Below are 23,061 nucleotides of genomic sequence, written 5' to 3'. Positions count from 1 at the left end.
TTTCTATATTTAATGTTAAATATACTTAAACTATCATATAGTATAATCTATACTGTCTTATTTACATAAATATTACACAACAAAAATCAGTCAACCAATTTAGCACTCAACATTTCTTGTTTTTATATAATGTTGAATATTAACTATCATGTAGTATAATCTATACTGTCTTTTATTCACATTTAACACAATAAAAATCTTTTAAGTTAATTGACGAATTATAAAATTATCTAAAATGTTTGCAAACATTAACAAACTAAATGTATCTTTCGTACTAATTAAAAATTCGTCATACATCTACATGTCACAAACATACATGTCGGCCTTTTTGTAGAAATCCAAACTCATAAAGTACGCCGTAATTGTCGATAATTTAGGCAAATCCTCGGCGCACTTCAAATATACGAGTTTGCAGATGTTTTTGTAACTGATTAATGATTTCACACATACTTACGCAATCATCTTCTCAAAGTGTCAACCAACATCAATATCCGAATTGACAAACACCGCCTAGACTGGATATCGTTTTTTTTTACAACCAGCGCTTTAGGTAAACACGTGTATCGAGAACCAATTCTTGACCCGCTTATATCACTACGGAAAAAAGACATAAACGACCCCAAAAAAACTATGCGCCACTCATTTTCGCCAGTTCGCAAAATTTAGCGCCAGATTCTTAAAATCATCGCAAATGGCGACATTGGCGATCGACAGCGGAGGCCCTGACAATGTACTGCAGATGATTTACTCTGACACTTTTTACGAAAGATTCTTCAGCTATAATTGGTTTGTTAAACTGCCCATGTGTGGCCAAATCCATAAAGCATCTCAGAAAAGTTTTAACCTTACAATTTTTTTTTCAACTTTACGGTAAAGAAAGTGTAATGAGCGGGACCTTCATAACTTGTTTAAATAATAGTAAAAGTTGATCCTCAACCGATATTACATTGTATTGAAAAGGAAAAATTCGTACTCCTTACGCAAATCGCGTCGAGAAATCACATTTTAGCTCAACCCTAAATATATATAGTTGTGACGTTTCTGTTTTACGGAGATTAATTTATTTTTTGGGTTTCCATTATATCCAAAAAGTAATTATGTTTCATTTGGTATAACAGGCCCATTGAAACCTATATGTTTTCAAATGGAATGACTAAGTAGTGTGTTCTTTTTTTCACAAATACAATTATAATAAAAAAAATTTGAATTGTAATATGAGCGAAAAATAAACAGGGATCTCCTTCTTCGTTTTCGCGGTATTGTCTTAATTTTCTCCTACCCTATTTTCACGTGCAGCTATTGCACACTCAATTTTTACATACAAATGCTTGTATCTAAGGGAAAAATAAGTTAATCACAAAAAAGTTTACAACAGCATAAATTTCATTTAATTATATTCTTATTTTGTAAGCCATTTTCGATTTCTTTCCAATCTTTATTGTTACACGTGTATCCCTGAATACATGTTACACACAAAAGCGGCGTAATGAAAAACATAATATAGTACTTCTTATTAAACATTTTACTGATCGTTCGCCACTTAGTATGTATCTTTTATTTTCTGAAAATGTTCCTGAAATGTTTTTGCATGAAATAAAATTATAAAATGACTATCAGGTTCATTTTTATGCTGTGGTGCTAGGAAAATTTTGATTGTTACAATTGTCGCATTGAAAAATATTAGTCACGGATAGAGTTATTTTGAGGGATCACTCTCTCAGGAATACATTATTTATTTTATTATACCGAAAAAATAATGAAATGATTTATTTAACATTAAAAAAGTTATTACTTGCCAAATAATGAAGACAGAATTAAGGAGGCTTTACTAGTAAGCACTTAGAAATTGTCGTGACTTTGCTGTATAAAAATCATTACTTTTTGATAGGTATCTATAGTCTTGAGGTTACATAACGCTGTATTTATGGGCATACTTCAACAAAATCAGCAGCAGTAACATTCGAAAAGCGGCGATAACTACGGAACATATATTGAGAGCACTCATTTTCTTAGTAGTTAGTAGTTATTTAATTTCCAATCTGATGGTGATAGTTTCAGTTTGATATTTGATGAAAAATGGTTTTCAAAATGCTGCATGTAGAACAAATCATTCAAAAGCAGAAAAGAAAAATAGGCCGGGTTCACACATGTATGAACACAAGATAAAGTAATTTAATCCTATGTATAAATAAGCGCATTGTCTTTTAATCAGTACGAAAGTATCGATCTCTCATAGGGAGACATGAAAATGTAATATCACATGCGCAGAAAAACAAAATAGCGTTGTTGCGCATGTGATATGAAATTATTGTTTTTATCATTAAATCTATATTTATAGTCCTTTCCATTGTTCTAGATGTAGTCACATGTTCAACGATAAAAAATCGTATTTTCTCGAAGGCGGAGCCAAACACACATATTGACCTCCAGCTGTGACGTCCACGCGTTATTACGTTAAAACAATGCGACGTCATATACCATTAACCACGAAAGATGACCTAAGGCTGCAGACATTTGTATCTAATGTTTATACTTATGAGTAGCCTGGATTTGATAATAAAACAATTGTCGTTTTTATGTGTGGTCGATATGTGGATTTATCGGCCTGTTAAAGCGATATCAAGTCGATAAATTCGCTCGAGGTTGATATTGCTTTTATCAGGCCGATAAATCCACATATGAGCCAAGCCATGAGAAAACCAACATTGTCTATTGCAATTAGTTTTTAGTTTATACAAATTTGTTTTAGCTCGATTGTGATGAAAGCTTCAAGCTTATTGTAACCACTCTTGAGTCCGCTTCCTGGAAAAACCAGTACTGGTGTCATATGAGAAGTCATGGTCGTGACCCCAGTGGGGCTCGAACCCACGACCTCTGGATTGAGCGGCCAACACCTTATCCACTAGGCCACCGCTCCCTATTGCGATTAGAGAAACCGTTAGCAAACAGCATGGATACTGACCAGACTGGGCGGATGTTGGTTTTCTCATGGCGCGGCTCATATCGACCTCACCAAAAGGCAATTATTGTATAATATCACATGCGCAGAAATTGAAAATAACGATTTTGCGTACGAGATATAAAAACGCTTATGATATATTATTCAAGTTAAACTAATGGGAAAAGTGCATTGGACATTGTGTGGGGAATGACAGCGTTCGACACTAACTTTTTTGCCAGGTATCCCGAAGGAATACCTGCTGGGAAATTTAGGAATCCCTGCTGAAAATTAGGAGTCCCTGATAACAAAATGTGGTTAGAACATGAAAAAACTAAAATCTAACAAACACAACTGTTTACAGTACTACATGTATTTTATTTCCACTTTATTTCCATTTTACATCAATGACAACAATAGCTTGTATGACTTTTGCTGTAAAAGAATAATGTCATTTCTGTTCAAGTCCGCTTCCCCCTCATCTTCACTACCATCGCACTCCTCTGCGATTTGTTGTAGTTCGTCTAAATGTATGCCGCCTAGTTCATTCCCCCTTATAACCCCCTTATTTGTAATCATTTTTTTGACATAAAAAAAAAAAATCCGAAAAGTCTCCCTTAAATAAAAAAAAAAATCAAAAAAAAAAAATGTTCCGACCTACCTACCCTAATTTTTGAGCATGTTACCAGATACAAAGATTTTTTAGGCCTATTAATGCAACTCCAACAGACTTTATCTAAAACTAGTACATTGGTCATAACAGATTTTCTTAAACATTTCATATTTAGTTGTTTTATTTTGCACATTGCCTAAAAGTGGTGGGGTTTAGTGTTTGCATGCTTTTATTATCAGCAAATTCTTCTAAATAAGAGCTGCTTTGGCAACAGTGATCATATTTTTCGTAAATGCAGACGTTTTATTGGCTTTTTATTTTAGTTTGTACTTGAAAAATCTTGTAAGAAATGATAAAAATGTTCGAAAATGTCGGTCTAGAAAACGAGTAACGAAAAACAAAAGTAACAGTTAAAGTTCTTGAAAAGATAACTGTTTTAACTTTATTTTCTCATCATACCACGTATAATTTCTGCTTATTTAATTTGTTTTGCCCACAAAACCTCGGCAATGATAATAAATTTGTTAAAGACCGTAACGGCCGACCAGCTCATGTAATCGTATCGAGCACACAAAATAATGGTACAAACACGATAATCTAAGGCTGCATGCATTGTTTATCAATTAACTTGTAAACATTGATCAATAAACACCTTCTATAATGACAAGGCATACTATACTAAATACAAACCGCGAGATAAGCACGTGTCATTTGGCGCGTGGCGTGACTGACATCTGTCGGTAGCTAATTAACATACGACGCTCCGCCTACTGCCATATTTCCGCTTGTGCCGGCGAACAGTATTCAGGGCCCTCTCTACATTTTGGGGGATTGGGGCCGGGGCCCTTGGAGGGGGGAATTTCGCGTCGTTTTCAAGGGAGGGGGGAATTCATTCTGGAGATATGAAATTAAGGTCAATTGAATATTACAGATATCGAACTAATGTGAATATATCTGAAGTATTGTACAGAACATAATCTATTAAAAACAGGCAACTTTTATTCTCTTTTATTAAATCAGTTATGTGATATCCAAGCGAGGTTCACATGTCGTCATTATCGGTAGCACTAGCAGTATCCACGGACATTGTCTCAGCAGCAGCCGGAGCAGGGCTTCCCTTCATCGTATCTACCTGATTGTGCATGTCTGGTCCTGATGAAACAGTGGTGTCTGTGACAGTAGTTTGTTTTTTTGAGAGCATGCTGCTTAAAAAGCAAATCTTTTTTGCGCATTTCGCCCCTGTTGCATCCGTGATCTTTTTACGGTATGATGTGCATTATGCGACATTTTATTTTCAAAGTTAAGTAACTTTGCATAAACGCATCCCGGGAACTGAAAAACGCGTGTATTATACGGATCAGTAAAACCAGGGGTTCCACTAGACCTGGAAACCCAAGAGTCCCAGGACCCCTGGGTCAAAATTTTGAAGGGTCCTTTTTCAAAATACAAGAGTCCTGCCCCAACACATCGATACAATTGACTATATTTTCTTATAAAGTAATACTAAGTAATTAATAGCTACTAAAACCAAGAACATGTTACATCATAATAACATAATAATAATTTCTGTTTCAGGTCATATAATCTGATATTGTAAATAAATTTTTATCAAAATTCATTTTAATTTGATGAGGTTTTTCTTCAATATTTTTGTTTGTTAGCAGAAAAGTGCTAAAACACTGTAAAAATGTATCCAAAAACGTACTATCCGGATACTGGTACACTTTTGGAATGTCCTCTGAAATGTTGTTTTTGCCAGTAAACTTGGTCCACTAAGGTAAACCAGAGATAGTTCCTCAAATAATGATGCTACTTTTCATTAAAAATTGCATTGTGTGTCAAGTTTTTTTAGTGAATTTTGGAAAAATTGCATATGTCATCGGGTGTAATTAGAATCGTAAACGGACATTCTAAACTTATTTTTACTTTCCAAATCCATTTAAATTTGTGGATTTTCTGGTTGATATAAAGGTACAATCATTAAACAATGAGCTTATTTAAAGTTTGCATGAAGAAATCTCGGTAATCAGCTGGTCGCTTAATTACGATAATTTATAATTGGCGCCTTTTTGACAGTATGCAGGCTCAATACGGGTACCGCTTTATCAATTAATGTTAACACTTCATTGATTCTCATTACCTATGTTCACTCGCCGTGACGTAACTTGCTGATAAAGAAAAATCAGCGTGGCATGTCCACATGATAAAGAGCGGGAATTTAGCAGAAGATCAAAGGCAGGAGGGCATGACCGCGTGTGTTTATTTTGAATACACGTGTTTATCGTGGATATAGTTTTACTGTAGAAAATGACTGATAAGAGGAAGGAGTAAAACTTTATCAGGCTCATTAAGTTACGAGACGCTCCTAAGACTATCGGGTATCGATTTTTTGCTTGATTTTTTTTTCTTTCGAGGGGGAATTTTTCTATACTTCGGGGGAAAAAAGCATACTATTTCGAGGGGGGAACGGGGCCGAATTTCGGCCCCAAAAATCGGCAAACGAGGGCCCTGGTATTGAAATTCACTGGGATTTTGATTGACAGGGGGCAGAACTATCGAACTTGGAACGCATCTAAGTAAATTTCCGCGAGTCAAGCCGACACGCGTGCCGTAATTTATGCGGGTAAAATACGAGTTTTTCTCGATTTTCGCGGGTCAAAACCCGGGACCTCGGGTCAACTGAAGCAAAAGACTGATGTTTGAGCGAACAAGACTGGGGAATTTCATTTTTTTAGAATCATATTTTATCTGAAAATCAAGAGTCCCGACGGAACACCGAAACTGTGAACTTTAGGATCCCTTGCGGATTTTTGGTGTCCTCGGGATCCCGGGACACCGTTCGTGTCGAACGCTGAATGATAATTTAACATCTGAATTGCACACATTTGTAATCCATGCTTTAAAATGTTCATTTTAAAAACAAAAAATTTAACATTGTGTGAATAGTTGTATAAGCATATAGCAAAAGCATAGTTCGTAGTCCGACCGGACCGGGTTTTTTTTTAATTCTGTGTTAAAAAGATATGCTAGTATTATTTCAAATATAAAAGAAAGAGAAATCAAAAATTAAATAATCTAAAAACAAAAATAACGTTAGCAGTAAATTGTTAAAACATGAAAGTTCATTGCTATCACTACCTTCCCATTTATCCGTATTAGATATTTACCATTTTTTATTGTTTTGTTTTAAACAGACTGAGCGGACATGTTTCGGGGTGTGTGTGTGTGTGTGTTGGGGGGGGGGGGGGTCCGGGTTCTAAACTTTGCGAACGATCTTTCATATTTTATACTCCAGTTCATTCATTTCTACAACTTACTGTAACTCCGGGTATCATCTCCATACAAAATCACCCGGTTTTGTTTAAAGCTAAATCATATGATTTATCATTTGAGCAACATTTTATGACATTTTTTTTTTTCAGTTTTCTTGTATTTCAGGAACAAAGACCTATTACATAGAGTTATACCTCTTCTGGAAATGTTTACTTTGATATTTTTTATGAAATTTTGTAATTGCCTCCCTTTAATATGAAAAAAATGTAAAAAGTGGACTATGTTTTTAGATTTTGATATAATTTATTACTTTATTTAGTTTTATATTCAAATTTGAATACTGTAACAACCTGAAACAAATGGCAAGACTTTAGTATGAAAACAGCGCATAGCTTCGTAGTTCATCTATTTTCGATCTATCTTGGTTGCGCAACCGAGATAGGCAGAAGGAGTATAATAATAATTTCATAAACTTACATTTCTAGTTAATTTTCGCAAAATGTGTACTTATCAATGCAAATCTTTGACAACATTAATAATTATAAGAGTGTTTATATTCATATGTTCCCTAAGACAAGATATTTTCATTAAATTAATACTTAATATGCTAAAACGCTATCTTGGTCGGGCAACCAAATTTTATAAATACTTCCAGTGCACGGTATAGACCCTTCGCCTTACTTCACAACCTAGTGTCACATCGTTAGGTGTGAAATAACGACGTACATTTAACTAGCCTGTCCAGTTCTGTTGAAAGTATCCTGCAAACTGCTTTCTCGTGTCTGTCCGGTACACAAAAATGACACATCGACTGCCGAACGTATTACTTCTTTGATTGAGTGTGATTCAAATATTTTGTTATTTTAGGTCTTTGCTTATGTCAAGTGCAATACTTCATCAAACATACGTATCATCAATATTAAATACTTTGCTTCTACTTTTGTAATAATGAAATAAAATACACATAATTGCCTTGATAAAGATGACGGTATCACCATTCGTAATTATATTAGCCTTCCGTCCGTAAGTTTCCGGTGGTTTCCGTACAATCGGAATCGGCTATTTCCGTGGTTTGGGCCGGGCCGGGTTTTATTAATAACCCCCATATTCGGCCCCAAAAATGGCCAAACGAGTGCCCCGACTACTTTTTACTCTTTTTACATTCTTGCTAGTTGACGCGTAAAGTCTAGGTCCCCAGCAGGGGTTTGACTAAATGGAAGATAGATAGATAGATATACCCTAAACTAAAGCACTGTAGGCATACAGGCCAAATTGGAAAAATTAATTTGGAAAAATACCACCAGTGCAACTGAGCCTAGCTTTCAACATGTAGTCCAAATAATTGTACTCGAGAGTTGAATATCGTTATATTATTTTGACTTGTCGATATCCGCCTCCGAGTACAAACCAGAAAAGGTAAAGAATGTGGTAGCACTGTCCTCTTCTTTGCGTAAGTAACACCCAATGGAATCCGTTGGGCGGGAAGTATGTTATAATAATGCAACGGATAAAAAAAAGAAATACATACACAGAAAGCCTGTAATTTTCCTTTTCAATGATGTATATATTACCGAGATTTCTTGAGAAAAAATCAAACTATGGCAGTTAAAAAATTGCCAAGGTTTAACACGAGTGTACTACATATTGGAAAATGGCCGATCACCGGTAAACACATTACTACACGAAGCGTTTTCATTGGTCACACCTCCGACCGCCATTACATGAAGACGATTGAAACGTTAGAGGTTTAAATTTTTTACAACAGAAATTCTTGATAAATATGTCAGGTTCTTATGTTTTTTATTTACTTTTTATGATTTAAAACAACAGGTAAGCAGTTAGGGCTAAAGAAAAATCGTGACTACTGATAAATCGTAATTTCAATAGACCACAGTTTCCACCACAGTTTTGATTGTTTCTGGTTGAGACCTCTTGGTAGACAACGTAAAATATCAAAATGTAAAATCGGTCTGCCCGAGGTCTCATTATTTAGACTATTCAACATGCTGACCGTCCATTTAAGCACTAGCTATTTTCCAGAAGTTACACAAAACATAATATATCAAACAGGTCCTAAAAACTGATTTAAAACAGGGTAAACAGATTCAAGTTTCCGAAGTTCATAAAAATATGTATCGATACAAAACATATTTCACGGCAGAAAATTGGCGTAAACAAACTTTAGCACATGTTCTACGAACATGTTTTCAACCAATTCATGTTCTACGAACATGTTTTCAACCAATTCATTAGTGGCTTACGTGATTGCATATATTCAGGAAACCTATCTTTACCTGAAGCGCCTGTCTTTCTATTTTGTGGAAATATTAACAACTTCTTGCTTACGAAGCTGAAAACCAATATGGCCGTAAATTGTGTGTGTCACGTGACTGGAATCGGGACTTTGTCATGCGCCGGAAAATGGTTTGTTTAGATTTAGTGTTTTTGACAGACACGTTTTTGATTGGAAATAGGTCAGTTTGACATATGAGGTACTGTGCTTAAAGATTATTATCAAAGCAAGTATGTGGTATAATACTTTAATAAATGTTAGATGTCTAGATTTCACCGTCCTTAGCTCAGAAGTTTAAAACTTGAGGTGTATTCGGAAAGTAAGAATTCGGTTACAGAGTTCTACTGTAGGCTACTTTATTACGTTACCCCACACTGCAAATAAGAAAGACAATGAATGAAACTGGCCCAAATGAAACACAGGTTATGGTAAAGCAATAGTCAAATTAATTTGAGGTGATCCTAGGAAATTATGAAGATAATTTTTTCATATATGGGGATAATGGGCAAATTATATCGCCACTTGCGTCTAACACTGGAAAGACTAAATTAGTGGAGGATATCACCAATGAAATACACTTTACATGCTAAAGGTTTAAATGCCGATTGTGTCACAAATTGGCCATAAATTCAAATAAAACATACATACCAAAAGTAGTCAAAATAATTCGACGTGATTGTTTTATATTTGTGACATCCCACTTCTGACACGATGTAATATTTTGTGTGTTTAAACTGTAATGACAATTAAGTCAGAAGACAACAACACCAAAAGTGCGTCTATATAGTTTAATCTACATCTCAGAAGTGCGGGCTATCAGTGGCGGGAATGTTATCATGTTACACTCAGATATATGGAATTCTGGGAAGTGTAGACTAGCTAAAGAGTACTAAATGTTACAGTGACGGGCAACCTAAATGTCAAAACTTTGAAGGACCAAAATAATGGAGGATAAATCACAGTACACAGTCATGTAAAGTTACTGGTTTTATCGCTTGCGCATATTGGCGTGTAGATAGAGTAAACATTAATTGTGTACAGTACATACATGGGTTTAAATCACCAGCAAATTCGTAATTTTGGATATTATATATAATAATTTTTACATAAATCAATGAGGAATTGAATCCCCTTTCGATACATGTAAGTTTTAATTGAATCAAAGAGCTATAAAAATAAACAGATCGGCAACTTGAAAGGCATATAGAGCAAATCTCGCCAAAAAAACGTGACAACCAAATGAGATCTCGTTTACCATTAGAGACGCGTTCTCCACGTGCCATTTTGTATGCGAAAGCAGTTATTCATCAGTAAATTATTTATCACCGCATGACCACGCTTCTTTTGATGGTACTTTGTGTCTTAAAGACTATTTCACATTAAACTAATGTTGTTTTAGAAGCTAACATGTATTTTAAATGTAGTTTTAAAGGTACAAATTGTAACTCCATGCTCGCCGATGTTCATTTTTACTAAGATAACGCCAATTCATGCTCAGACATGAGATCACACGAGATTACAGCCAGTTGCCATTCTGTGTATTTTATACTTCTTTGATTGAATTTATGGCCAATTCATGAAATAATCAGCATTTAAACCTATAGCATGTAAAGCGTCGGTAGCGAGGAAAATTTCATCGGAAATTGCTTCAACTATTTTGGTCTTTTGAGTGTTTGACAGTGGGGATATTGCCCACATTAAAAAAATTATCTCAATATTTCCTAGGATCGCGTCAAATTAGTTGGACTATACCTAAAGGGGATTCAATTCCTCATTGATTTATGTCAAAATTATCAAATAATTTCCAAAATTATGAATTTTCTGGTGATCTTGTTTTATTTTTCATATGTCAACAAATGAAAATTGAGGCTATCCTCTACTGACTAAATCAGTGTGAATGTAAAAAACATCATTGAATGAAAAGTATTTGATAGAAAGGGCTCGGTACGGTTTACATTAAACAAGGGGACCATGATGGTCCTGAATCGCTCACCTCTTCCCACATGACCCAGTTTTGAGTATGACATCGTTTTTTCTATTATTTGACATAGTGACCTAGTTTTTGAGCTCATGTGACCCAGTTTTGAACTTGACCAAGATATTATCAAGAAAAAAATTCTGACCAATTTTCATGAAGATCCATTGAAAAATATGTTCTCTAGAGGTCACAAGGTTTTTCTATTATTTGACCTATTGACCTAGTTTTCGAAGGTACGTGACCCTGTTTTGAACTTACCTAGATATCATCAAGGTGAACATTCTCACTAGTTTTCATGAAAATCTCATGAAAAATATGGCCTCTAGAGAGGTCACAAGGTTTTTCTATTTTTATACCTACTGGCCTAGTTTTTGACCGCAAATGACCCAGTTTTGAAACTGACCTAGATATCATCAAGGTGAACATTCAGATCAATTTTCATGAAGATCCATTGAAAAATATGGCCTCTAGAGATGTCACAACGTTTTTTCATTATTTGACCTACTGACCACTTTCTGAAGGCACGTGACCCACTTTCGAAATTGACCTAGATATCATCAAGATGAACATTCAGACCAACTTTCATACAGATCCCATGAAAAATATGGCCTCTAGAGAGGTCTCAAGGTTTTTCTATTATTTGACCTACTGACCTAGTTTTTGATGGCACGTGACCCACTTTCGAACTTGACCTAGATATCATCAAGGTGAACATTCTGACCAATTTTCATGAAGATCTCATGAAATATATGGCCTCTAGAGAGGTCACAAGGTTTTTCTATTTTTAGACCTACTGACCTAGTTTTTGACCGCATGTGACCCAGTTTCAAACCTGACCTAGATATCATCAAGGTGAACATTCAGACCAATTTTCATACAGATCCAATGAAAAATATGGCCTTTAGAGAGGTCACAAGGGTTTTCTATTATTTGACCTACTGGCCTAGTTTTTGATCGCACGTGACCCAGTTTCGAACTTGACCTAAATGTCATCAAGGTGAACGTTCTGACCAATTTTCATGAAGATCTTATGAAATATATGGCTTCTAGAGAGGTCACAAGGTTTTTCTATTTTTAGACCTACTGACCTAGTTTTTGATGGCACGTGATCCAGTTTCGAACTTGACCTAGGTGAACATTCTGACCAATTTTCATGAAGATCTTGTGAAATATATGGCCTCTAGAGAGGTCACAAGGTTTTTCTATTTTTAGACCTACTGACCTAGTTTTTGATGGCACATGACCCAGTTTCGAACTTGACCTAGATATCATCAAGATGAACATTCTGACCAACTTTCATAAAGATCCCACAAAAAATGTGACCTCTAGAGTGGTCACAAGCAAAAGTTTACGGACGCACGCACGGACGACGGACGCTGCGTGATCACAAAAGCTCACCTTGTCACTATGACAAGTGAGCTAAAAATGGCCTTTCATGCAAATTGCTTAAATTAAAATGACAAAAAGTATCACCCTTTTAAATGATAAATCTTAAATCTTAGAAAAATATTATGAAATCTTAAAAATCGTTCCTTTTATACGCCAGACTATCCCAACGAAAATATACCAGTCCTGTATACGTCATTTTGACATTACATGAAACGTTATTCAATCTTTTGTATAGATAAAAGCTTTTAACAAAATTGTATAATGCAGGCAAACATGTTAGTGTTCTTAAATATTTTATTTATTACTTTACTAAACACCGTGACTAACGTAGAAAAACAACCCCCTTCTTTGATTCCGATAAGAATACATTAGATATGATGTTGATGGTATATTCACAGCTGTGCATTTCTGCCGTGCAAAATCTGTTTGCGGAGTCGATATGGCTGACATGTATTTCTGTGTTAGTTTCAATATAAATTTGCTATATATATAAGCGAAACATAATTTAGCTATACAGTATGTTATTTTAAAACAAATTAATTTAAGGGAGGGAGCAACTTGATTATATTTCTTTCAGACAAAGATTAGCAGACTCGTTATATCTATTTAAGAATGCTTGGATTTCTGTACGAAAATAAATCACCTTTAAGGGGGTAGGTTACCTTAATATTTGTATGTGTGCATGCTAGGGCTGTCATTGATTGGGTCTTAGGCGTATCGACGATACCGATATATCAGAAGACAAATATCGACGATACATTGATATATTGATTATTAAGTTAGATTAACGACCTGTTTGTTCATATGATACTATATACCTTCCTGTAAATGCTATTTTAAGGTTTATTGCCTAATTTCCATATTTCTGTTTGATTGTGTTGTATTTGTATTTATGAAATAAAAGAAATACATAAAAATTAATAACATCTTTCATTTTTATTTTGCCTTCACTCCTTTTTTTGCATTTATTCAAGTTTACAACTTTGTGAACTTTAGTTGTTTTTTAGGGTCTGCGTGTTTATTTGGGAAGTCTTTTCTCTCCTTAAAATATCGATTTTTGAAAATGGGAATCGATCATCGATCGACAAAAAAATATCGTTGATACATCGATATCGTTTCTATCGATGACAGCCCTAGTGCATGCCCAACCGGAAGCTAACGTGACGACTTACGACGACGTTTACGACTAACTAAATGTGTTTGTATATCCATTCTTCTTAAAGAAAATCATGAACCTGTCTCCGATCTGATGCTTCAGGGTTTGATAATGCAGAAATAATGCTTCTAACACGATCCGATTCATTTCCTGTTAAACAAAGAAGGCTGAAAACAGTGAATTATTATACAACAGTTCACTGTTCTGACGTCACAATTATTATGTCATAGCGTCAAACTGCATAGCGGCGCGCTGGAAAAGAAACCGATTGAAAACGGGCAAACATTTAATGAATGCCCTCAATGATGTACTTTTAAGTCCTCAAGTGGTAAAGTGTTAGAATCGAAATAATATATCTCATTTAGTGATTTGCTCTTGAATAAAATCATTGTTTGTCGTTCAGATGCGTATTATTATAATAATTCCTTTGCAACTGAACTCCAAACAATGATTTATTCAGCGACAAATCACTACTTGAGATATATTATTTCTTAAATAAATTGCCACAGAAACGCTTCAAAACATTGTTGCCATAAAATGACGTCATTGACGTCATGACGTTACGTGTCGATTACTGCACAAAAATAATAGCTTTTATTTTGAAAGTACTTAATTCTGTGGATTTTTTTTTATTTGAACTATTTTTAAGCAGCCATTATTTGCTGAAATATTTTTTATGAGTCTTCCGCTCTGAATAATTATCAATATTTTGCTTCTTTTTTGTATTTATATTCAAATGTTAGGCGGAATGTAAGAAAATGGATGATGGTAACTGATGTTATTGAGAATATAGTTGGATGAAAGGTTACTTATTACGGGCATTTTCAAATGAAAATGGGGCAGTTTGATTTTTTATACTTATTTTTCAGTTTCCTTTTAAAATTTGTTACTTAGGCCATACCAAATTGATTTGTCGTTCGTCGGAACTACCGCATCAATGATTTCATTCCCGAGAAAAAGAAGAAAAAAATCACCCGCCCGCACGTACGTAAAAATCTCCGAATTTTTTTTTTTTGATTACGCGGTCCGGAATGATAGCGGCGAAACAGGTTTTATCGCTGTTTTAATGCGTCAAAGTGATATTGATCGGAATTCATGCGTTCGTAATACATGTAGCTGATGACTCAAACTCAAAAAGTCAGGAATTATGATGTTGTTCATCATTTGTTTTAAATCTGGAGTGTCTGTGCTAATGCCACACTTGGCCTTCCATGTGCCGGTAGGTGATGAAGTGGGCACGTTCTACGATTATTCAATACAGAATACAAAAATGTTTGTTCACAGAACCCGACTGATCCATCACATTAAATTTAATTGTCTCAGGGCCCAAATCATTTTGAACGTAACTTCTTTAGTACGACAGTCAGATATTCTATCAAAATGCATATATTCAATTTAAAAAAATGTTTAGCTTTTCAAATAAGTAGTGTAGATATAAAGATAATTTCTTTTGTATTGTAACCCCAATTTTCCCTGTTTGTATATTAATTGGCTGTGAATTGATTGAAAGAAAGAAACTGAAAAAACAGACCTTCCCAACTCAAAATTTCTTGACCAGTCAAAGCACAATAAATAACACTTTTAAGAGTGGCCATATTGGGATCATTTTTTGTCCGTCTGTTATCATTTTTGACTGAAATGAACCTCTACCACAAAAACTTAAGCTAGCCTGATCTGTTAAGAAATTATTCCAATGGGATTCGAGCAATGTCGAAGCATTTGTGTGTCCAACTCCGTTTGGTCTCATTGGTCAAGTGATTCATTACTTTCCCCTCAACTCTACCGTTTGGAGTTTCACTAGCGGCACAAAGTTGCTCATGTGTCGAAGCCATCTAACTTGGGTGCCCGTTTTGTCTTAAATATTTCTCATCCCCTGCCATTAAATGGGCTCGCCTTCAGATTAATGTAGAACAATCAAAATTAAAAATAAGACACTCATCCCTTAGTAATTATAAATACAAAATAAAAACAAACTGATTCAGTGAGTTTTGGCAAGAACTTATTTGCAAAACCATTCATGTAGTCTTTAAAACATAATTATAGAAAAGCTATCTACTGTGTAAGTCACACTGTAAATGTTTGATTTCTGTGTTATTCTTAAAGAAATGTTAACTTCATGTATAATCATAACTGGTTATGCCTCCTTTTAGGGTCCAAGCAGGAAAAAAAATTACCTGCTTGCTCCATGTAAAATCTACCCGAGAAGAAAAAAATATGTATATATTTCGCTCGCTCGCTCCAATTTTTTTTGAAAATTTTCCGAAGAACTATTAATCAATTTGGTATGGCCTTATATACTAAAATGAAGTTCTAAAATTGTTCAAATTTCAGTAGAAAATTGTGGTTTCTTGAATTAGAATGATGTTACCATGGAAACAAAGCCCTCGACCTATATATCTAAATGTAAAATTAAAAAGCATTGACACTGGTCTATTTAAGGAACACAGCTTCAGCTTTCTGTTTGCATTTCAACAATATCCATGAGAATAAAAGCAGCATACATAACAATTTTTCCATAAAAAAAGTCAGACGAGGGGTACTGCTGTAAGTATTTTAAGCTGTAAAATTTGTTTAGATAAATTCAAATAACACGAAAATATTACTTACATTAGAAATAAGTTGTTTAGAAGCTACATTAACAAGAAAGATAATTTTATTTTATATCTTTTATAAGAAATTGCCATAAAAAGCAAGATATAAGCAATTTCAAACATCTCTGTTGCTATGGTTACTTTAAACTTTAAGAAAAATAGGGTACCATGTAAAGTGCTTGGTATTTTGCTTATAATATTACCCAAATATTCCATGTTGGTCCTTAACAGAACGACACTGAAGCTGTCGAAAAACCCCTTTTCATGCATAATTATTTAAAAATCAGAGAAAATGTGTTACCATGGAAACACGAGCCCCGCAACACATACATTTTAAGCTTAATTTAAAAAGCTTACTTGTAAAATTATCAATAATGAAGACTTCTACAGATAACAATGAAACCACAATACAATGAAAAGTGTTAAATATCCATATTTTCCATCTTCTTTCAATATAAAATACCTTTTGTGGGTCATGTACATGTACTTCAAACCTGGATAAAAATTTTACTTGGAGGGACAGAGATAAACGAAATTGAGATTGTAGCAGTTAAAACATTAAATTACACAAAATACAAAAAATTGCTTCGGTTCAACTATTTTGAATTAACCCTTGTAACTTAGGTAACATACCTCCTTAAGAACAATAAAGAAACTTGTTTTTCATTCAGTTTATAGACATGATTTTCAACGTTTTCTTAATCTTTTAAAGCATACCACTGAAGAATGTCAGATGCGGAAGCAGTGTTTTGGTTACTTATAAAATATAACAGATTTGAAAGAACTATTTTCATGGAAAACTGCTAACAAACTTCAGTGCTTTGAAACTTTACAATCTAATGGATAACTTACAGTACTTCCTCTTAGTTAAAAAATAATTTTAATACGTTTTGATAGTGTTACGAATTAACAAGCAGACTTTTATGTGTAAAATGTCCAAGTTTACTTAATTTCCATCAATATTTCTGCAGAAGTGTTGAGGTTGTCCAGGTTAGCTCTCTTGGTAAAGTACAACACTTCAAATTACAGGTCACAGGTTTGATTCCCGGATGAGGAACTGTTTTTCCCTGACATCTTTACTAAACATGTGATTCATAGATGGTAGTTGTTGTTTAGTTTGCCATATCACATTTTCCTGCTGATGATCGAGTTTGTTCGATTTGTGTCCGAGGAATTGGAGCATGGGGTGGCAGCGCGGTTTTTCTTATCAAGTTTTCTCAGAATTTTCAGCGAGGGTACTGGATTATGCTAACTCAGATGGCAAACCATGATCACGTTTGAAAAAAACCTAATAGTGATTGTTTGATGTTGCAAAATATGAAAAATGATCTTTCTCATAGCGCAGTATTGTATCATGGGAAAATCCTAACAATAGAATGTTGCGTTTCCACATAGAAAAGAAACTCATAAGGATCAATTGATCAAGTATGTTTGCATTAGATTCGTAAATAATAACTTATATTTTTCATACGTGACCTTACACTACAAAACTGGAAAATCTTGTACATGTATATTGAAGACACAAACTTATCGTTGAACTTTTCGCAACTCCATATTTCTATAGCAATTTTCATATAAAAATGATGTCTTTTATAAATTTTAGTCTGAACGGTTGACATATATGGTTTGTTTTCATTGAAAATGGAATTTTACCGCCACCCACGCTCTATTTTCCCGCCAAAATACCACATCATTAGATAAGCAGCTGATTTATCTCAAATTTGTTTGTGTTCCTTTAGATGTATATTCATGTAACATTCTAATATTAAAGTGGATAATAAGACAACAGTAAAGAAAATAAGTTATATTCTTGTTTCGATGATAAAATTATACTATATAAAGAATATTTATCATTAATGCATTAAGATGATGTATAATAATGATGTCATCCTCCGCTGCACCCCCCGCCCCCCAACACACATACACTTTTATTCATGTTGCGAAGTTCCATACCTGCGGTAAAATGTGTTTTTGCTTAAGCCAGGGATACTGGCTAGGTCAATATACTGACGTTTGACAACAAGCAAAACTTTTAAGCTGGTACTCCGGCAATTGTATTTTCAGCATCGTAAGTAAAATCTTTTTATGGTTTGATGCACAATAAAAAATAACAAGTTTAGCTTTTTAAAAATATTTGCTTTTTTTCTTCACATAATCTTTAATGTCAAGATTAAGGTATTAGACCCGTAATTAGAGTACCTCCTTTTTGAAGAGTATTCAGTTCCTACCATAAACCTACTTTGACTGCAATTTTCAAGGGGGCGTAGGTTCAAGTCCCACTAGGACCAAACCTTTTTTTCCTTATTTTCTTTTTTTCTAGTGAGTTTTTACTTCTTTCAAGACTTATTATTGATTTATTGTACAAAAGTGGAAAATTTTCATTTGATAAGCGATTTCTTGCTGTTCAAAGTGAATTTACCTCTAAAACAGAAGGGGTAGAGTTAGGCATCTTTAAAATTACTGAGTTACATGTGGTAAAAGTTCTCTATTTTGCATTCACTCTTTAGAATACATATTGTGGAAGAAATGTAGGTAGGTTTTACTTATGCCTCAAGGTTATGTTCTAATAAAGTGAGTAAAATTTAAAACAGACCCGCAGGATTCGACCTTAATTTTTCAATGTTGTTCCGTTTACTTGAGGCACCCTAGAAAAAATGATATTGACAGTTTATTTTGTGTTTTATAATTGTTTACCAATAGTTTGATGTTTCTTTTATCAAAATTAATGGTAAATTGAATTTTCTGCAAACGTTTTGGATAGTGGCCATCACTTTGAAATTTGTCTGTACTTGAGGTTGAGGAAATATCACGAATTATACAAAATTTACAAAAAACGGCACGGTAAAAATTGTGTAAAAATTGCAACACAGCGCGAAACACGGTCAACTTTAAGAATATACCAAGCAAATGCCATTCTTTAAACATTACTATTTAATTAGGGGTCCAATACTTTATGTTAGGAAATACACTGCATAAATATCTCTTTCCTCTATATATCATTTATTATTTAGGTATCTGTTTGCCATGCTTAGTTAATTAAAGGGTACCGTTACCTAAAGTTATACTATATACCATACCTGCGTTTGCGTGTCGGCGTAAGTGTGCAGACATGTGTTTGAGAAAGCATATTTCAAAATAAAAAAGAATAACAGTAACATGCAACTAAATTTAAAGTTTTTTTTGTTTTTTTTTGACAACTTAAATATTAACAGAACGATTACCCATTACTTGTGTTTCCCATATTTCTATAAACATTACATTTTGTAAAAATCAAGTAGCAAGAACCCTGGAGTTGAATGGTTCTCAACATTATGTACATTTATATGGAAAGAACAACTGTTTTGTATTATTCAGTAAATGCATTGTCAAGAGTTTGAAATAATTTTACTATTTAGAGCTTTTTTCTTAAAGAGCAAATGGAAATTTCTTTAAGAGTGTGTCCAATCTCGTGATCGCACTCGTTTCAACGCTATTCCTGTTCAATTGACTTGAAGTGAGAATACGTCCTCAGAGTGCACAATGTCGAAAGTGGTTGAACAGGAATAACGTTAAAACGAGAAGGTTTTGTTGGGGAAATCGTAGTACGGGGGGTAGCACTTTCAAATAGGTTTCGAATCATGTGCATGATATTAACACAATACATTGAATAAAAACTTACGCCCTGATTTATAATTTTTGTTACCTTTCCACTTTCACTTTCGAGCTCAAAATGACTTAGCGCGATCATGTGATAGGGCACACTGTTTAAGATAAATACAATTTTAAAGCCTAAAGAAAAGATATAGCTAGTTAAAAAGTTCAGAGTGCTTATATGATGTCAGATCTTGGCAAAATACTTATCATCCACAAGCAGTAAACTTTAAATTTGTTACATGATAAAGGATATTCATTGATCTACTTGGCCTTGTAAAAGATTTAAAGTTTATCCTTTGCGGATAGCGTTTATTTCTTAATTATATACCAAATATCACTGTTTTTCTTGTGTTATATATAGCTTTTCCAGCACAAATGACGTCATCAGTCACGTCACAACTGGCAGCGTTAGTAACGTTCTTTTTGCCACAGTGTTCAATATATGACTGTAGATGTACTAGCCATACTTATTTATCAAAATATTGAATTTTATTTTTCCCATTATTTTAGGCCAATTTGTATAGGGAAGTGTACCAAGCCCTTTAAGAAGCTGAATGTTTTTGAAAAGAGAATACATTATTATTCTAATTTACAGTGAAAAAATCTTGGGAAGTTTGTTTAGATGTGGGGTTTAAACTAATACAGTAAAACACAGCTCACTTGAGCATCGATGACTCGAGCACCCAGGCTCGCTGGAGCAATTCATGTGGTCCCGGCCGATTTCCTACTATTTTCTATGTGATATTACCATGGCAGGGTCAAGCGTTGCTTCTGGCAAACTCGAGCAGAGGTGTCAAAATCTTTCACACCTTTGGCGGTCAGAAGGTATCGGTTGATTAAAAAATTTCACACGCCGTGAGAATTGCGTGGTCTATTCCCCGACTATCTAAAATGTTTGTTTGTCGGTATATTTGATCTGATAATGAGTTTAATTATTGATAAAAGGTTGAAAAGGATAAAAGGTTGAAGAAAAGAAAAGTTTTATTGATGAAATATCGATCAATTACTGATTACTTAGTATTTTAATCAGGAGTTGTTTGCATGCAAAGGAAGGAAATAATATAGCCATTTCATAATTGAGACAATAATTTTGATATGCACTTGTTGATAAATAAAAATAGAAAAGTCAAAATTGTTTCTTCACATGTGCCATTTACAAATTGCATATTGAAACGTCTATCATAACGTTTGAAATACATTTCTTTTTGAAAATGTCACAAGTATGTTATTATTACGCATCACCACTGCAAATGGTCCCGATTACAATTGGTACAACAAACTTTAATTTTCTTCGTATGTTGGTCAATGTTTGGTTCGCTCGAAACCATGGATAACTTGAGCATTTTGCTCATCCCCTTGCGACCTCGAGCGAGTGGTGTTTTTTGCAAAAAAATGACAAAAGCTACCTGTACATCCTAAATCAGTGCATAATACCCTGAAATCCCAAAAACAAGCCACCATTTCACTACAGGAAAAAAAAAATAAGTCGTCCAGTTTTTTGTATCAGTAATAGTGTCAATGACTTTGTTAGGACACCATATCAGATAGCAGAAGTCCTTACCAACGTGTACATAGCAGATTTATTTTTTCCAAATGTAATAGCAATAAAACATACTTTGGAATAAAAACACTTAAAACAATGCAAGTTGTGCTGATTTTTAAAGCCCTGGACAAAATAAAACTTTAAAAGCCTCAAACACTTCTTGTCACGTCAGTTCTATTAATTAAAATGACAGGTCTTTATAACACAATGCAGTTTATCACATATTGTGTAAGTTATTCAGGTGAGCTAAAAACAAGAAAGTAGGTCAATAGGTCAAATTCATGGTCACTGAAAGTCAGTTTTAACATAAGTGTGCAAAACTGTACATGTCATCCAAATTTCAAGACTGTATCTTAAAAAACAAGAAAGTAGGTCAGTAGGTTACATTCATGGTCACTGAAAGTCAGTTTTAAAATCAGTGTGCAAAACTGTACGTCATCCAAATTTCAAGGCTGTATCTTAAAAACCAAGAAAGTAGGTCAAGGTCACAGGCGGGTGACCCTTATCACTTGGGTCATCAGGTAAATACAATAATTAAACAGTCTAGGAAATATGATCTGATAATTTTTGAAGTATTTTTAGCTCACCTGTCACAAAGTGACAAGGTGAGCTTTTGTGATCGCGCAGCGTCCGTCGTTCGTCGTCCGTCCGTCCGTGCGTAAACTTTTGCTTGTGACCACTCTAGAGGTCACATTTTTCATGGAGTCTTTATGAAAATTGGTCAGAATGTTCACCTTGATGATATCTAGGTCAAGTTCGAAACTGGGTCATGTTCGGTGAAAAACTAGGTCAGTAGGTCTAAAAATAGAAAAACCTTGTGACCTCTCTAGAGGCCATATATTTCACAAGATCTTCATGAAAATTGGTCAGAATGTTCACCTTGATGATATCTAGGTCAAGTTCGAAACTCGGTTACGTGCCTTCAAAAACTAGGTCAGTAGGTCAAATAATAGAAAAACCTTGTGACCACTCTAGAGGTCACATTTTTCATGGGGTCTTTATGAAAATTGGTCAGACTGTTCATCTTGATGATATCTAGGTCAAGTTCGAAACTGGGTTACATGCGGTCAAAAACTAGGTCAGTAGGTCTAAAAATAGAAAAACCTTGTGACCTCTCTAGAGGCCATATATTTCACAAGATCTTCATGCAAATTTGTCAGAATGTTCACCTTGATGATATCTAGGTCAAGTTCGAAACTCGGTTACGTGCCTTCAAAAACTAGGTCAGTAGGTCAAATAATAGAAAAACCTTGTGACCACTCTAGAAGTCACATTTTTCATGGGGTCTTTATGAAAATTGGTCAGAATGTTCACCTTGATGATATCTAGGTCAAGTTTGAAACTGGGTCACGTGCGGTCAAGAACTAGGTCAGTAGGTCAAATAATAGAAAAACATTGTGACCTCTCTAAAGGCCATATTTTTCATGGGATCTGTATGAAAGTTGGTCTGAATGTTCATCTTGATGATATCTAGGTCAAGTTCGAAACTTGGTGACATGCGGTCAAAAGCTAGGTCAGTAGGTCTAAAAATAGAAAAACCTTGTGACCTCTTTAGAGGCCATACTTTTGAATGGATCTTCATAAAAGTTGGTCAGAATGTTCATCATGATGATATATAGGTCAGTTTCGAAACTGGGTCACGTGCCGTCAAAAA

At 34.4% G+C, this 23,061-nt stretch overlaps 2 protein-coding genes across 2 annotated transcripts in view; one reads left to right on the top strand and one right to left on the bottom strand.

Moving 5' to 3' along the window:
- Positions 1-9,110, bottom strand: part of LOC123526815 (GRB10-interacting GYF protein 2-like) — a 268,736-nt gene extending 259,626 nt beyond the window's left edge. The window contains 1 exon segment of the mRNA XM_053522603.1: positions 9,086-9,110. Coding sequence (XP_053378578.1) covers positions 9,086-9,095 — 10 coding nt within the window. The 5' untranslated portion in view covers positions 9,096-9,110.
- A 113-nt stretch (positions 9,111-9,223) lies between these two features.
- LOC123527402 (uncharacterized) overlaps positions 9,224-23,061 on the top strand; it is a 168,468-nt gene continuing 154,630 nt past the window's right edge. The window contains exon 1 of the mRNA XM_053522602.1: positions 9,224-9,316. The gene's annotated coding sequence lies outside the window, so the exon portion shown is untranslated. The remainder of the gene's footprint in view (positions 9,317-23,061) is intronic.

Source organism: Mercenaria mercenaria, chromosome 14, assembly GCF_021730395.1.
Source record: "Mercenaria mercenaria strain notata chromosome 14, MADL_Memer_1, whole genome shotgun sequence".
In the NCBI taxonomy this organism is placed as follows: Eukaryota; Metazoa; Mollusca; class Bivalvia; order Venerida; family Veneridae; genus Mercenaria; species Mercenaria mercenaria.
Note: the sequence above shows the minus strand (reverse complement) of the source record. Positions and strands in the feature narration are given on the sequence as shown.